The following is an 18,407-nucleotide window of genomic DNA, read 5'->3' on the forward strand; positions in this document are numbered from 1 at the left end:
CGAATCCTACTCCGTTGGGCCCCTGAGCAAGGCCCTTAACCCCAACTGCTCCAGGGGTGCTGTACAATGGCTGACCTGTGCTCTGACCCCAAGCTTCTCTCCCTGTCTGTGTCTCACGGAGAGCAAGTTGGGGTATGCGAAAAAGACGAATTCCTAATGCAAGAAATTGTACATGGCCAATAAAGTGATCCATCTTATTGAGGGAACTCCCTTAATTATCGTTGTCAGGGGGTAAATCGCTTTGGCTAGAGTCTTTCCCACATGTTGTTAAATATTTAATAATCCCAAATTATTTTAATGATTCACTACACTTTTTCCTAAAGGAGATGACAGCTCATCTGTTTTGCATTGAAATCTTTTTATTCTCTTCCTGCTGACTGCAGTAGTTTATTTTTTTGTCTAGGTGTACTACTTCCGCCAGGGCCATGAAGCCTATGTGGAAATGGCCAAGAAAAACAAGATTTTCAGTATAAACCCTAAAAAGCAGCCCTGGCACAAGATGGAGCTGAGGGTAATTTTATTTTCCAAAAAATACTTTTCAGTTTTGTACATAGACACACCTCTCATTGGAAAATATAAACTACTTATTTTTCATTTTACATGAAGAATATGTTAATTAGGGAAACGAAAAAGAATGGCATTAGTAGTGAAAACCTTTTGTTTAAAATTTTCCAAATTATTTTGTAGACTTGGTTTTCCTCTCAAGATTAACAGATTTTTTTATACTGGCAAAAAATACATTCTTTGCCTAATAAAGTTTTTTTGTAATATGTTAGTAAATTTTCCAAGTGCAATTAATAAAGTTAGATAGAGAGAGTATGAGAGAAAGTGAAAAGAGTTAAATAAATCTGCAAAAACCACCTGCTAGAGTGTAATGTTTAAGACTGAAGAACAGGAAATCAGAGAAGTAATTGAGCTGTAGTTGCAGATGTGATTAAAGATGTTTTCATCTTATTGTGAATAATATCCCACAATAGAAATGCATGGCATTGAAGCCCACTGCAGATCCTCATTTAAAAAAGCCGCTGAATATTAAACTAAGAGGTCTGTTTCCTAACAGGAGCAGGAGCTGATGAAGATAGTTGGGATTAAATACGATGTAGGGCTACCCACCCTCTGCTGTCTCAAACTGGCTTTCCTTGACCCAGATACTGGCAAACTAACTGGAGGATCTTTCTCGATGAAGTAAGTCCATTCTGTTACAAAAATGCAGAAATGGAGTCTTGTCTTAACTGGATTATTCTTTAGCCTTACAATCTTAACTGATATAGAAGCACTGCTTTTGAAAACCAGCAGTAAAACAAATTCTCATTTCCTGGAATGTGTCAAGTTAAACAATTGGTACTCTTTGCTGTATTGTGGGATGCAGCTTTAGCAGAAAAAGATTATTGTATGAGGTCCAGAGGTCTGCGATGTCTCCTTACTTTTATTCCGGTGTAGCTTGTAATGATTGACTAGTTTCGAGCACGAAATGAGAAAGAGAAAGAAACTTAATAGTTGGTTTTCCCTGCATATGTAGATTTGTGAAGGCTTTCCATCACTTAGATTAATTAAAAAAATAAAAGAATGAGTCAAAGATATTTTCAGCCTTGTGGGGAATGAGTAATTAGAATTTGAACAAGTTACTTTTCTTTAGATCCTTACCATGTGAAGTGAGTTTAGATGTTAACTTGACAGCTGTGCTGTGTTTGGTTTGCCAAAGGTTTTGGTGCTTAGGGTTTTAAAAATTAAATGTACTGACTGAAGAATAGTTCAAGTGCATTTTTTTTTTGTTTTTACACACATTTTATAATCAGGTTTTATATTTGTAGGTACCATGACATGCCTGATGTGATAGATTTCCTAGTTCTCAGACAGCAGTTTGATGATGCACGAAACAGGCAGTGGAGTATAGGTAAGTCCTTACTCAGTTCTGCTAAATCTTTTCTCTCTAGGCTATCAGAGTGATGAATTGTGAGTGATGGTGTTTTATAGTTGTTTTTGCTACATTAGGAATGTAACAGATAAGGGGGTGTTATTAGTTAATCCTGACACCAGGTTGAGTACTGTATTAGCAACTTGTGAATGTTAAATAATAAAACACTAAACAAGGAATACTGATCTAGGTTCACCAGTATGGTGTTTTTGTTTAGAAAAAATGAGGCCTAAGAAGATTAAAAGATTAACACATTAAAACTCACACACAAGATACGAAACATCAATACTCATATTCACAAATGTTCTTCTGCACACTTTTATTTCGAGTTGCAATGAGCTCCAGCTCCCAAAAAAGTACATCTGCACCATTGGTGACCGGTCTGCCTTGGAGAGTGTCAGGCTCAAAAGTTGCCCAATGAGCTGTTCTCTCATTTATTTTTATCCCAAGACCAGAGACTCATCACCTACACATAATATATACCCAACACATAATGCACCATAAATTTTGAAATTAAATTTTAAGTGTTATTCAGATAGATGGTGGTATGCGAAAACTCTGTCAAAACAAAGCACCTGCTTAAAGGGACAAGTTTTATGAAGATTAGACAAAGGTGTGGGGGGGAAAAGGTATTTTCACTAAACACATTTTTTAAAAATGTTTAATTTGAAATAGTATGTGCAGTCTTTTATTTTTTAAATGCTGTGTGGAAAATGCAGGGACAGTTAGTAATAGTATTGCACTTGTGCTTAACTCAGCATTATAGCAAACCTTAAAACAAGGTTAATGTGTTTTTTTTTCCTCATTGCCAGCAGGACTCTTCTACTTCTCTGTATCTGACAGACACTCTTTTCTAATTTACCCAAACCAATGTGAAGGTGCTCTGATCCTTAACTGATACCAGAGTAATAAAGTAGTGTTTTTTGTGTTCAAGGTCAGTCTACAGACTGAAATTAGAATAGTGGAAAATGTTAAAATGCTACATTTTTTAAACAGTATATAAAGATTTATTCTAGTAATATGTGAGGGTGAAAAACACTGACACAAACATTGCATAAGTAAAACAAAGGCAAGTGTCCTTCACTGCAGCAGACTAGCTCATTGTTTCTTTAAATGACACATTTACTGTATTATCACTTTGTCAATTTTCTTTCTGCTTCAATTGCAGCTGTCTCTGTTTAATCTCACTATAAGATTAATTATAAAAAGAAACGTTAAAGAATGGTAGGTCTTTCAGATATTAAAACTGATTTAAATCCTCTATTTCCATAAAATACAATTAGTGTTCTCTCTCAGCAAATGCAAGCACAGTTACCAATGACAGATCCCTTGAGTTTAATTTTCTTCCAAGGAACTTGTTTTTATTGGAGCTACTGGCTGCCAGATGGTGTATTTTTGGAGTGGTCTTAAGAAAAACAATTGTGTACAGTTCAGAGGCTTTGCTAGAATGAGTTGTCTTTGCTTTTTCTAGCAGCCGATGATAAAGATATGAGGACATATTAAGTGAGATTTTTCATTCTTCAGATCAGATTCAAGGGATAGCCTAGATATTGAGCTTGTTGGTTTTATGTGTGTATGTGGTGCAGGTTTTAGGCAGCTGCCTCGAAGTGAATTTTTGTCTGTTTGACTTTAAGTGTTTTATATCAACACATAGGTGATCGTTTCCGCTCTGTTATTGATGATGCCTGGTGGTTTGGAACAATTGAAAGCCAAGAGCCGTTTCAGACCCAGTATCCTGACAGCCTATTTCAGTGCTACAATGTCTGGTGAGTAGTTGCTTTACTCCCTTTCCTAGCCTTTAACATTGTGTGCATCCAATTTTAAAAGGAAGACTTCAGAAACTCTTAAGATATTTTTTTTAACTTAAAGCAGTTGTTAATGGTTTGTATTTTAAGTGGTGACAGAAAAATATTGTATGAAAACATTGTCCTTTTTATGCTGTGCAGCACTTTATAAAACGGTAGACTTCATTCAATTGTTTTGCACAAAATTTACTTTTTATGAAAAAGACTACCTGTTACTTTCACTTTTTACTTTTTACAGCACTAGTTTGTAATTTTATGTTTTGGTGTTTTATAGACCTCTGTTGCTTAGCCTTACCATTGACTGTTTTCTTTTTTCGATAATATGCTTACATATTTATTTTGGATCATTTTTGACATTTCATGTAATTAACACTCCTCCATGTATGGGCTGTTTGTTTTATCAAATTCAGTTATGCTGATGAGTGCAAATCTGACAGATGCCATGATGATTATTGAATTATGTTTAGATTTGATGAAGGTGTTGGATCGTGTCACAGAAATGTGTGTAATTTTAATATCAGATTCTCTAGTGATTGGTTTATTGTTTGTTTAATGAGTAGTTACTGTAGTATTAAAACAAAAATGCCTATTTTCTTTCATCATAAGATTTTTCTAATGACTTGGCAAGCTTCACTGGCACAGCATGCATTCTAAAGTACACGCAGTACCCTAAAACTCAACACATGCACTGGACAGACATTAAATGTATTTTTTGTGCTATCGTTTTTGCACAATGTTGTTGATTTTTCCGTCATGAAGCCCTTGATTCAAATCACTCTACACAGAAATCTGAAGTTGAGCCTTTTCCCTTTAGGATCAGCGTCTCCAGAAAAGCCAGTCGGCTGTGGTAGTTAGTCAGACCTGAAGTCTTGTATTTAATGAACCCAGTGCCCCTGGTATAAGCAACAAAGTCAGTGGTGTGTATGAGTGTGCATTCTTAGTTTTATTTGCTGGGGCAAGGACCAGTTTCAATTGTATGAAGACTTTTCAAACTATAAGACTTACAGTGTAGTAAAAAAAGAACACAGACTTGTTTTTCTGTAATCACATTTAGGTTTAAGTATGTAAGTGAGAACAGATGCTGCTACTTTTTTAGCTAATCATAATTCTCCATTTAGCACAAGAACATACAGTACAAAGTATACATTATTTTAGTCTTGAAAATTAATGAATTAATGGGTTCCTACAATTTTTACTGTGCATGTACCATTATCTGGTCATTTATTTTCTGGTACCTCATTACAAAGATAGGTAGAGTATGGCTGTCCTGTTCTGGTCTGAAATGGAACCAAATTTGTGAAACAGTGTAAAGATTTCAATATATTTACACTTTTCTATATAGGTGAGAAGCCTATAAGCTCCTTAATGCAGCTTATACTCTTAACAGATGACTTGCATTGTGAAGTGACATACTGTAACATGTAGTGTAATGGGCCAGATGGCCTCCTCTAGTTCCCCATCTTTCTGATGTTCTTAAGAAAGTATATATGCTGTGGTACTTGATGTAACTAATAATGTACATATTATTGCTGGCACCACTGTGTGAAAGTGTTCAAGTATAAAGAAATAGAGGGCTTCTTACCTGGGGTGTGAATGCCAGTAAGTTGTCTGTAAATAAAGACAAAGATATGCATTTTTTCAGTGCATCTTTATTTTGACTGAAAACTGCACTGGCAGGTTTTAGACCCATTTTCAGATACTGCGTTGTTGATGAACCACACTTAGTCTGGTAATTTGGGAACTGCGGTTTGAATGAAAGGGTCATTTTAAAAGTAATCCAAGTTCCTGTTCTGAACAGGCAAACAAAGCACTTACCTGGAAGTGAGCTCATCTTGGGGAGGGAGAAACCAGGCCAGAAGGCAGCTGGAGAAATAGATATACCCTGCAATTGAGCTGTAAAGCTTGTAATAGCAGGCACCGACATGCTATTTATACTGTACAACCGTACACGCTGTTTAACCCAGTCAGATCAAAAAGTAGGTGATGGGGGGGTGCTTAGTTTTATATTCCTGTGAAAACGACTGAAATCAGTCCTTCCTTTTAATTGTGCGTATGACTGTATTTTATTTTTGCTTTTCTGATGTTAAACTTGAGTTGAGCCATATTAATACGTGTTTCAGTTTGTGTTGTGGGTTACACTCGTCGTGGGAGGGATCGACCCAGCACAGGAGGGGACTTACAGGGGTCTAATTAGGACTCATCTGAATCTGAGCCAAATCAGTCCTGCTGCACATAAGAGGTCACAAACCAGAGGAGGCCACTTGGCCTATCGAGCTCGTTTGGTGTTTAGTCGCTAATTAATCCGAGGATCTCCTCCAGCCTTTTTTTGAAAGAAGCCAAGGTATTGGCTTAAACAACATGGCTTTGTATCCCGTTCCATATTCCAACATCCCTCTCAGTACTGAAATCCCGCTCTTGGTTTTAAATATGGTTCCACATAGTTTCCTCTCATGTTCCCTGGTTTGTGTTTCACTGTTTTTCTGAAGTCGTCCACTGGGGTGGTTTTGTCACTGCCTTGGAGGACTTGGACTGTTTGGATCTGGTCCATCGTTGTCTGTTCAGAAGGTCAAGTTCGGCTCCTTTATCTTGTCTGTGTGGGACATTCCTTTAAGCCACGGAATGTATCTGTTTCCATAGCATCCATATCTCTTTTGTCATTTCTTTTTTATACATGATAGTACAATTTAAGTGTAACATTCCATAATTTACATTGTATGCTTTTAACTGTAGTGTATATCCTAACTTTTTATTTGCTTTTTTATTGCTTACCCACATTGTCTTAATGCATACGATGACCTAAGTCTTTTTCATGAGTAGCCTTTCAAGCTCAGTGTTTGCCATTTTGTATCTCTAGTTTTATTTGCTACCTGCATGCATGGTAATATTCTGCACTTACAGTAATATACAATCAAGGTCATCTGCAATGCGTTTCCCCTAAATCTTTTGAATGCTATTTGCTGCTTCTGTTGTGTTTGCTAAGTTTCCTATTTTGGTATAATTTGCAAACTTTAGTAGTTTGCGAATTATACCAAAATGTAGACGATTAGCTGTGCTCCATGTTTTCTCTCCACTAACCAATTCCGAACACGTACATTTCCCAGAATTACTACCGCCAGTAATTTGAGTGTAAATCTTTTATGAGGTACATTATCAAAAGCCTTGTGAAAATATAAATACAAAGAATTGTACGCTCTGTATGTGTCCATTACAGTTTCTTTATTTGGTTTTATCACCGTTTTTATGGATGGGCACTGCATTAGCCATTCTCTGGCCCCTAAATATTCCTACCCCTATCTTGAGCGAATCTTGAAAGAGGTTTGTCAATGGTTTATGAGTAACATCTCCTTTTCTTAAGTATAGTAATAGGATATCATTGTCCCCTGGAGAATTATTAATCTTGACTGCTTGTATTACCTGAGAAAGCTTTAGCTTACTCTGCGTTAAAAACTGTTTAGTACAGAACTTTGTCCTTCCACTGCCTGCGGCATCTTGTTAACTTCTTATTTAGTGAACACCTGAGTGAAATACTCATTTAGTACATCAGCATTTCCCTTTTATCGTCTAGAGGTTTCCCCTTTTTGTCTCAGATGCATTTTACTTCATCCTTTAATGTTCATTTGATGTTTCAATACTGAAAGAACCTTTTATTATTTTACTCCCCACTGCTGTGTTCCGTTTCCTCTCGTCTTTCTAAAATCCTTACCTGTGCTTGCAGTTCACCTTTTCTTTAACTTGAATCAGATTTTTTATTAACAAATAATTTTTATTAATATATTTAAAATTATAAAGTGTTTTTTATTTATTTTTCCTCATTTATTTGTTAAACCATCTGGCATGCTGTGTTTGTGTTTTCACTATTCACTACACCATTCTCCTCTGATTCCACGTCTGTCCTGTACCATTTTACTTCTCTTGATCTCTAGCTCCTTCCAAATCAGCTTTCTGGAAGGTGCAAGCGACTGTGATCTGGTCTCAAACTGTACCGTTTCAAAGCACACCTTTTTATATGCATGGTAAAGGGCTTATTTTCTATATAAATGCTTTTTTAAAAAAGTTTTTGCTTTTTTGTGCACTTAAATTGTCATCCTTTGTTCATTGTTTGTCTCTCCTGTTTCATCTCCATTTACCTCAACGCCTCGTTGTTGTGGTTCCTGCTGAGAATTAATGTGCCGACCATGCAGACATTCTTTTTTTATTTTAGGCTGTGTCATAAGCACATTGTGACTTGGATACGCCGAGTAAAGTTGGCTGAGGGCTGCAGAAGTTGAACGGGTTCAGAGTGGCCTTTGAAATGGCAAACTGGGTGGCATGTTAGAGTCACCGATGCCTCACTCTGCTGTTTGTGCTGGGGCCGGTATTGTTAGAGGAGAGGGGGAGCTTGATATCGCACAATCCAGTGGCTACAAACATCACCTACTGTATATTTCTTGATTTTCTGCTCTTGTAGCCGATTAACTGTCAACAGACCCTGAATAGGTATCATGAAAATATTAGCTCTGTTAAAACATGGAGGCGTTTTCACTTCTTGTACTTTGTGGTGTGTAGTACCCCTGCAAATTCTCTTGGGGGGCTTCACCCCAGCTTGGAGAAGGAGGAAAAATAAGTATGATAACAGTAATAGTCATGGCGTTGGTAACTCTTTTGTGATCACACCATAAATAAACAGAAGCAATCTTTATACCAAAAAGTGAAAATTGTGTTCCTGAAGTGTAACCCGGCACCTGGGAAGTGTGAAACGCTATTAAAAGTATACTTGCTGAAGAGAGCCTCCCAAAAAGTACAGAAAGGCATTAATAAAACGTGAAGACGCTAATATATTCCTTTAGAGGGCTTTGGTGTTTCTTCACTGTCACCTGCTTTTATTCTTAGAAGAGGTTTCTCCGTTTCTCTGTCCTCCCCCATCTGTGGAAAATACATACAGAGATTACCTAGTGCAGCAATTAGGGAGAAACATGGTACTGAATCTTTGCAGCTGTTCCTTTGGCAGTGAGACTCAATGACTTCTTCATGATCCATTAACAATTTTAATCTTCCTTCTAGTTGGGATAATGGTGACACAGAGAAGATGAGCCCCTGGGACATGGAGATCATTCCTAATGATGGTAAGTGGAGTGCCCCCTCCGAATTGTAAACCTAAATAGAACTGCTGTTTTGGTGGCTCGCAGGAGCTGGTTCAAGATGAGATTCTTTCCGTGAAATTCATTTTCTCGTTTTTGATGCAAGTATCTCTAAAGATTGTTGTTTCGTTTCATAATTGGTTTTTAAAAGTTAATGCCATGTTAAGCTGAAGAACTACTGAGAGAAGCTGATATGCATTTAATGTTCTAACAAACAAAAACTCTTCTTTTAGCACAGACATAATACTTAGGAACTGAGCTTACTGATCAGAAAATAAATAGAACTAAGAAAAGCAGATATAGATAATATAATAAGTAGAAAGATGCAAAGAAGACAAATACCTGTATTCCAGATAAATGCATTTCTTTTTGCCATTTATTATTGAAGGCTCACTGTTGGGGATAAGATTCTTGTTGGTTTTTAGGATATAATAATGTAGTGAACTTCAGAAAACCTCTAAATACAGTGTGTAATCATATATTTTTGTTAACATGGCAAAACGTATTGCATATTATATGCTGGATTCCTTTTAGGGAAAAGCTACTGTTACTGTTTGAACTGAAAATGAAAAAAATTGTTAACTTTTACCACAGTATTTCAAAAGTGCCTGTCCTAATGGAAGTAGTGATGTAGTATTGATTATACCGATGGTACGGTGTGGTTGATGTACCTCAGGGATCAAACAAACGTGCCTTCAAATTGTCAAATAGACACTCAATCCCTTTTGTAGATTAAATTGAGCCAGGCACAATTTATCTTAAAATATGGTCGAACAATTCCTCTTGGAATGCTCTGTTTTGGTCCATATCCAACCTGATTTTTTCTCTTCATTTTTTTTCAGTGCTAAAAAGGCTAAAATGTGTTTAATAATGTATTCCAATAGTGAATACATATTCACTAACCCAATTCTTAGGAACAAAATGCCCAAATGAATAAGAAATCAATTATATCCACAGGACATTTGCATTCGGATACAAATTTAGTGCAAAAGGATGATATGATTGTAGGGGCTCATTATTCTTTTGGGGGACATGGCGTGAGAGGGAACAGCGCATTGTCATCTACAGGTTTTCTGTCAGGACTAGACACAGTCATATGTTTACCTATAGATGTTCAGACAAAAGATACATATTCATGAATCTGCACTAACTAAATCATGCAGTTGTTTTTCGAAAAGTCACTCTATCTGTCTCCAGTGAAACCTCTGAAATAAATAAAGTAACAACACAGGTTCCATGTAAATGAGGGAGAAATGTCAAGACTGTGCAGTGCCTCGCTTAAGATCTGTCACATTAAACATGCAGTGCTTATAAACAAGGATGCTTGCACTGAGAGGAGTACCTTAAATAGACACAAATAAATGAACTAGCAGTTCCTTTAACAAGCATTTGAGATGTCTTTGCTTACAACTATAGGAGACCAGCAGGATGGAAAATTGCAGGCCGTGTTTGTGAAGTAAACGTTATTTTTGCAACAGCTTTTTCTTGTACAGCAGTGGTGATGATCATACAGCAAGTAAGAGAGTATAATAGGCAAACTAACCAATTTTATAATTGAGTGGTTTTTAAAGGATGTCAGTTTATCAGTGTATTCTGAGTTAACTTTAGATAAATTAAAAGTCATTACAGTACTATGGATTCCTGCGAATATATACAGTGAATTGCTTTAGATTTCTAAAGCAATTCATTGTATGTATTCGTAGGAATCCATAGTACTGTAATAGTATCCATAGTACTGTAAGTACATAGTAACTCCAGATTGAGCATATATAATTAAACAGGGTAAGCTTAGGGTTAAAGGTGGAGTATTTAGAATGGGGAAAGCTAGTTATTCATGCTTTTGTATCATGCAATTTGCCTCAGGCAATACTTTGTCATTCGATGTGTTTTGTTAAGATGAAGTTGCACACACACTTGGCATGGAGGTTATTCCAAGTACCTGGGAATAAAAAGTACAACAGTGCTCTAGTTGCTGCTGTTTTGTTTATTTCTAGGCATGTACATTTTTGCATTGGGCCTTTTAAAAAGTTGGAACCAAGTGTCTTATTCCCAGATACGGCCCAGATTTAAACTAGTAGTGTCTGGAGTGTTTGACTCACTCTGCGCTCTTGGTGAACACCGGTATAAGCTGGACCACTCAGGAGACCTTTTTTAAATGTGGTTTTTAAAAAGCGGCCAATTCGCAAGAAGGTATTGATCATCTTCATGTGTGACATCTTGTTCTCGGTTCTTTAAACTATGAAAATGATGGAAAATATCTCTCACCTAAACCACAAGTAATTAAAATTGTTGCTTTTGCAGCTGTCTTGTTTTATTGTCTGACTATGGCTATGACCGCTTAAGTACTTAATGCATGTAGAGGTGCAAAATCTGTTTGGCAGCTATGACAGTAAGTCTGCACATATCATCCTGCTGTAATAGTACCTGTGTGTTTGACTCCCACACCCCTTATGTGACCTCCTATTGAATGTTTAATAATAGTAATGTATACTGCTTACCAGTGGGTTTTTTTTCCATTTTTTTCAGTCTTTATTGTTGAATCATATTTGTTGATGCTAGATTGTTTTAATTGGAATTTGCAAGGCTCTGGTTTCCTACTACAGTCTAAAGCATACTTGTAGGTTAATTTGGCTTCCGGACAAATTGGCCCCGGCGTGAGTGTGTGTGTCTGCCTTACAACGGATGGTGTGTCTGCCTTACAACGGATGGTGTCCCATCCAGGGTGTATCCTGCCTTGCGCCTGTTGCTTGCCAGGATAGCCTCCGGCTCCCCCACTGCCCTTGGTTGGAAGAACCGGTGGGAGGGAGGTTTGGATGGATGGGTTTTGCACAACTGTAAAAAGGTCCAAATCTCAACATTGCGTGTTACTGGTGGAAGTTTGTGGTCAACTCTTAGGCTTTCAAAATAGAGAAAGAAAAGAAATCATTTTGTTTTAAAAGAATAAAAAGCTCTTCCTGCTAGGTAATATTCAGCTCAAGTAGATTTTTTCAAAGTAAAAAAAACCCGCCAGAAGCCTAGTTTTGCCTTGCGAGGCCTGGAGCCCGTTGAGCACAGAGTAACGGCACGCATGGTTTTCCCCAGCTGTGTTCCCGGAGGAGCTGGGCCTCAGCGTGCCTCTCACCGAGGAGGAGCACCGGCAGCTGCTGTATGTCCCCCTGGAGGGCGAGTGGGGCTCCCGCACCAGGGACGAGGAGTGCGAGCGGATCATCGCCGGCATCAACCAGCTCATGACTCTAGGTACGCCTCCGCGACTGCTCCCAGCCTTCATCGGGGCTGTCCGGCTCTCACTTCCACACCTCAGCACCCTGAGGAACTCCTGCTTCTTAAAAGCAGCTGTTCACCTGTAATTTTGTGAACTGTCGTTTTGGTAAATGTGCTGAATGTAGAGGCCCTTGTATCTTTATCACATGGAGGCCCTCAAAGTTGTTGAGTGAAGTCCTGCGTGTTTAACAATGGGGAGATTTTGTATTTAACAGATAGGTACTTTATTGTCCACTGCTGTGGAAATTTGTCTTTGGCTTCTCCCACAGAAGTACAAAACACACCAGCAAAACATAAGAGTCACATACAATCACATGACATCACAGCAGTATGTGATACATAAATAAATCGATAAATAAATTGGTGGTGGGGGTACTACATTTGCTTACATTCATTGAGTAGTTCTGTTGCAGAGGGGACAAAAGACTTCTTATGGTTTTTATTTGAATTTGGCACCCTATACCGTCTTCCTGATGGGAGCGTTATGAATTGAGAAGGGAGTGGGTGTGTGGAATCAGCTGTGATGTTCCTGGCCATTCTGAGAACTGTATTCTGATATAAATCGCTGAGCTTGGACTGCTGTTTCCCAATTAGTTTTCCCCCAATTTTCATAATCCTGGACAGTTTGGCTTTGCTTTTCAACCTCAGGTTTCCATACCAAACTGTCCTGTTAAATGCCAGGGTGCTCTCAACAAGGCTTTTGTATACCACCTCTAGGACATTTTAACTAACATTAAAATTCATGAATATATTATTGAAGTTATTCATACAAGATGTGCATTTTGTTTATTTCAGCTGTGCTCTTAAAATAGTATAATTGTTTCATTTTTTTCCTCTGTTTTAGATATTGCTGCTCCCTTTGTATTCCCTGTGGATCTTCATGCTTATCCGACATATTGCACTGTTGTTGCCTATCTAACTGACCTCAGTACGATTAAACAGAGATTAGAGAACAGGTTTTACAGGTAAACTCAGTTTCATTTTGTTTTACAGAAGCACTTGTGTCTTATCTAGCATTTTTGTTTGGAATTTTAGTGCATATGATTGAAGTTGGTTTTTAGTTGATTTTTGTAGGGCTTTGCTCAGTTAATCTTTGGCCTGTTGTGTTTCATTACTTTGCCCAGGCGGATGTCCTCTTTAATGTGGGAAGTTCGGTACATAGAGCACAACGCACAGACCTTCAATGAACCAGGAACTCCTATTGTAAAAACAGCCAAATTTGTAACGGACTTACTGCTGCAGTTTATCAAGTAAGTGATGTCTGTATCTCACAGCCTGTATCTCCCTGAACTGCTTTAAACTTTTTAAAGAAATTACAGTAAATATTCAATGAATTAACATTTATTTGTATTGTATCTTTAATTAGAAGTAAAGATCATAGGGACTTTTATAGAAATGTTCTTTCATTTTGTTACAAAGACTTAAAAAAGTAAAACTGTATTCATTTTTGTATGACATTACATAGTTTAAATTGTTCTGTTTTTTTTAGGGACCAAAGTTGCACTGATATAATCCCTCTGTACAACAGCATGAAAAAGAAAACCTTCTCTGACACAGAAGAGGTATAACTTGAAAATTATCACTCCTTCCTTGTAGCTGTGACGGTGTAGTCTGATGTCACTCCCATAGTGATTAGTAATTGTTTCTAGGTAAATGTAAACAATGTAACAAGTGTATAGAAATGTCTGTTTTATTTGAAGCTATTCCAAACCCCAGTTGTATGCAGCATGTTTTCCGTAGACTATAACCTCTTTTGCACCAGCACAGCTGAGCTGTATCGAGGTTGCTCTAAGTCAGCTCTCTGGGGGTTGCTTTCCTTGAATTTCTTTTTACACCGGAGAGGTGAGCTGAGTCACTGTCACACACAGTGATGAGCATGTGAGGGCAGCTGTGTGCAACTACTAACTCAATCTAAAGAGATACCACCTTCTAAATAAGAAACCTTGCCAACACATGGAGAGCCCATCTCCGGGTTTCTCCAATATCGTTTTTGTGCATTGGTAAAAATTCAGAAGTAACTCACTTAGAACAAATGAACTATTAGACATTTTTTTCAGTTTTCCCTCATATGCTCACAATCTTAATCCAAAATTTAAATGTAAAAATCCAAAGCTTTTTATTATTTACTATTTTTTATTTTGTTCTTTCTGTGCTTTAATCAGCACTTTCACAACGTTTCTCAAAACTAGAATGCACACCAATACTAATATGATCTCATTGTTAAATGTTTCAATCACAACACACCACATCGCAACACATCCTCTACTAGCCAGCAGCCATATCACCCTGCAGCTCTCAACTGGCTACCCACTGAAACGAAACAGTATTTGGATGGGAGACCTCCTGGAAAGCTCAGATTACTGCTGGAAGTGATGTTAGTGAGACCAGCAGGGGGCGCCCACGCTGCGGTCTGTGTGGGTCCTAATGCCCCGGTATTGTGACAGGGACTCTGGACTGTAGTGGGCGCCGTCATTCGGGTGAGACGTTAAACTGAGGTCCTGACTCTCAGTGGTCATTAAAGATCCCAGGGCATTTCTTGATAAGAGTAGGGAGTTATCCCGGTGTCCGGGCCAAATTCCCCCCCCCCTTGGCCTTTACCGTGGCCTCCGAATTGTTTCCATGTATGATTGGCTTGCACTTGCCCTGCGATTGACTGGCGTCCCGTCCAGGGTGTACCCTGCCTTGCGCTCGTTGCTTGCCGGGTAGGCTCCGGCTTCCCCCCGACACAGTATAAAGCGGTTTGGCAAATGACATGACATCCTGTACTTATTTCTCATGTTTCCAGGTTATTTTTAACCACACAGACTATATATAATAATTAGCAGAGATCTGGAGGCAGCACAGGGCTCCCATATCTTGGATCCTGAGTTCAGTTCTGGGGTGGGACTGTACTTCTGTGTGGAGTATACACGTTCCTTCTGGTCACATGGGTTTTCTCTCACCTCCCGATGACGTGCTGGATAGGTTAGCGGGTGTTGCTACACACCAGTTGGTGTGTGTGCTTGTGTGCACACTGGGTTAGGCTGCAACCCTCCTTAGGGTGTAACAGCTATGGATGGTGAATTGTAACGATAGCTTTTATGATAAAATATTTTTGTGTGAGCTATATGCTATTCATATAATACACTTGTGTATTAATCTTTTTTTGGGGGGGGGGGTTACGAGCTCTAGCAAATCGCTTTCTTTTTTATATTTATTTTTTTAGCCGTGACAAGAGTGCTAAACCTTTTTTCTCCTCTGACGTGCTACATTCTTGCTCCCTTTCTTTCATGGCCTGCCTCCGCCCAGAACCAGACTCCAATATGTCATGAGGGCAAATGTCAGCTTGGTCTTCACTCATCTCAGTGGTGTGCTTGTATAAACGCTCCAGTACCTCAAAGCCTGGCTCTGCTGGTGTGCGAGGGCTCATAGAGGGAGAGCTGTAGCGTACGATTTCCTATTCCTAATCCTTATCTTCGGGAGTGGAAAAACTTGCATTTGTTGTGATATTCTGAGTGACCCCGGTTGATCCTTCATATTAATCTGTTTGAATAAGTGGGATAGATGGGTATATCTACAAAGCCCAAATCATTTGTGTTTGAACACCTCGTATGTCTTGTTTATTAGTACACTAAGAGCCAGAGTTTACTGAGCAGTGAGTAAAATGATGTGTTACATATTAATCTAAATGTTAATGTGATTTTCAGTAGTTGTATTAATATGAATTGTACTGCTTGTAATGTTTATTGGAGGACAGACATTTATTTCATGACCAAGGGGTTTATGGTCAAAGCATATTAATAAATTAAGACATTTATATCTGTTTTCTAAAAGGAGAAACATGTTGGTAAATTGAAATTCCTGTTTTATCTATAAGGTTTAAGGTCTATCAAGAATATGTTTCTGTCCTTTGTTGCTCATTTCATATAAATAGGAATTTTTCTGATGTCAAAATCAGTAGGCATATTATGTAGCAACAGTGTCTGTGAAGGGAGATGCTGGTGACATATTCTATAAAAGCAAGTCACATTACTGACAAGCACTTCAGATGTTTTCTCATCTAGTAATTAAAGCATTACAGTTAATTCAAGCACTAAACTGTGAAACATAAAATACTTGCATATATTAACTTTACAAGCTAGATGTAAACTGTACAATGACTGTGTTTATTTTCACATACAGCTGCATGATTAAATTGTTAATCAGACACCTGCCGGTCGCTGTTTTGCAGGATGAAGATGAGGATACTGATGCTCCTGGTACTTCTACAAGAAAAAAGAAGGTAACCGATAGTCTTTACCCAAACCTCTTTGTGGTAATCAGCATTCCAGTAATGCCATTTTTAGTTTTTATGAATTTTCTAGCACTGTGTGTGACACAGGGACACTAGAGTTATCAATGTGCTTTCACAGTTCAATTCTAGATCAGTAGGCATCTCTGCCTCCCTACAGGGTACATCCTGGTTGCAGAGTTAGACTTAATCTCACCAACACCTTGTACAGGACTAATCATTTATTATAGTAGTTGGGGATTGTTTGTAATAGTCTACCAAAAAGAGTAGTTACAAAAAACAAAGTTCAACCTAGATAGCCTTTGCCGTGAGTAAATCTCCTCAGGCTTGACCTTGTGATAGTTTAACAGTTAAATACGTTACGTATAATGGTGAACCCTTCAACTTTAGTCAACATCTGTCCTAGAACAGAGAAAAAAAGATTTTCGGGGCACGCCCGAATATTATCAGCTGGGTTTATAACAAAGGTTCAAATTGACACAGAAAATTAATAGAAAAATAACTTAGAATAAATCAGAAACTTTAAATTATACAAAAACTAATTTAACCCAGCTTTGATTGGGGAAGTGCAGGAAGTAGATTTCTTTTTAATGTCGCAGCATTTTTCACTTTGTAACAATCATAGAAAAAAACGTTACTTATCACTCCGGTCCATAGTTTTCAAGTCCAAACTCCTGCTTGGTTTAAGATGAAGTCAGATATCCGCAATCCCCAGCAATAACACGAAACAAAATGCTGATTGAAGAGATATATTTTGTAATGTGATGAGTTATAAAGAACCCAAAATGATTTCTTTATGCGCAATTCCCCCACTTGACATCAAGCATCCCAGGATCAAAAACCTTTAGCAATTGTTGACTCCCTTCTCTGCAGCAAGAAAAACAGTTGTGATACCACTCTCACTTCAGAGAGGGCTAGTGAACAAAGCACAAGCCTGTCCAGCAGGTGATCTAATTAAGCAGGGACACACCACACCTGGGACACACCATTGACCTCTTGGGCACATATACAGTATAACTACCTCCCATTAGTGACAGAGGACTCAGCTCACGATCTCTAGAGATTTGTAATCACTGTCTTGTGACACTGTTAAAAAAACAAGGGGGTGCAAGTTTCAGTGTCCTGGCTAAACATGTATTTCAGGCTGTTAACACTTCCCCCTTCTTCAGTTTCCTTTTGAGCTGTAGCTGACCGATACATTACCTCAGGTTCCTTCAGGGTGCAAAGTTAGTGCTTTGCAGTTAGGAGCGTACTGTGAAGTTGCATTTTCAAAGCAAGAACCAGTGACCAAATTGGCTTCCCCCCTTGTCTGTTTTTCATGCAACACATCAGCTTTCTTTGGTCAATCAAGCAAGTTACATGAGTGATCTAGAACAAAGCTTGAGGACTGAATTCAGTGAGTTGGAATATGACAACTCGGATAGAAAATAGCAACCGTTTTTCCTCCCAGCTAACAAAGATGTGTGATCAATATGCACGTCTAAAACCTTGCTTGCTTGCTCACTGCACTTTGTTCTATTACAGGAGCACAAGCCCATGATAAGAAAACTGCGTAACAAAGCCCAGTCGTACGATATTAAAGCCTGGAAGACTCGCTGTAAAGAGTTGCTAGACCTCATCTTTCAATGTGAAGATTCTGAGCCATTTCGGCAGCCTGTTGACCTGCAAGAGTATCCGGTAAGAACACAGAGCACGGCTTTAAAATTAGTAACATTATAAATGTAGTGGTAACCAAGCATTGCTAAAACTCACGATTCTTTTCCTCATTTGTGTTTGATTTGATGCTGAAAATGGATCGTATCAGGTCTTCCTTATCCTTAGCTCCCAATCAGAGCAGCTGTAACCAGTCAGTCTGTTGATTCCTATTTGAGGACATCACTACAGAAATTCCTAGTTTCACATTTACTAGATTTCGCTCTTTTATGGATGCAGCACTCTCATAAAAGTAGAAACCGCAATTGTCTTTTTACTCCCCTCATATTTGGAGTATGGCCTATTGGCTGTAATCCTCCTTCAGAAAGATGAGAACTGAGCATGCC

General features: G+C 38.3%; 1 protein-coding gene across 3 annotated transcripts in view; it reads left to right on the plus strand.

Moving 5' to 3' along the window:
• Nucleotides 1–18,407, plus strand: part of phip (PHIP subunit of CUL4-Ring ligase complex) — a 76,867-nt gene that overhangs the window by 43,486 nt on the left and 14,974 nt on the right. For all 3 annotated transcript variants that reach the window (XM_088625335.1, XM_088625336.1, XM_088625338.1), the window contains 11 exons: nucleotides 404–511; nucleotides 1,061–1,185; nucleotides 1,812–1,894; nucleotides 3,570–3,681; nucleotides 8,761–8,822; nucleotides 11,919–12,074; nucleotides 12,943–13,063; nucleotides 13,223–13,348; nucleotides 13,588–13,660; nucleotides 16,309–16,359; nucleotides 17,893–18,045. In XM_088625335.1, the coding sequence (XP_088481461.1) occupies nucleotides 404–511; nucleotides 1,061–1,185; nucleotides 1,812–1,894; nucleotides 3,570–3,681; nucleotides 8,761–8,822; nucleotides 11,919–12,074; nucleotides 12,943–13,063; nucleotides 13,223–13,348; nucleotides 13,588–13,660; nucleotides 16,309–16,359; nucleotides 17,893–18,045 (1,170 nt within the window). The remainder of the gene's footprint in view (nucleotides 1–403; nucleotides 512–1,060; nucleotides 1,186–1,811; nucleotides 1,895–3,569; nucleotides 3,682–8,760; nucleotides 8,823–11,918; nucleotides 12,075–12,942; nucleotides 13,064–13,222; nucleotides 13,349–13,587; nucleotides 13,661–16,308; nucleotides 16,360–17,892; nucleotides 18,046–18,407) is intronic.

Source organism: Lepisosteus platostomus, chromosome 3 (genome assembly GCF_059453375.1).
Source record: "Lepisosteus platostomus isolate fLepPlt1 chromosome 3, fLepPlt1.hap1, whole genome shotgun sequence".
Lineage (NCBI taxonomy): Eukaryota > Metazoa > Chordata > Actinopteri > Semionotiformes > Lepisosteidae > Lepisosteus > Lepisosteus platostomus.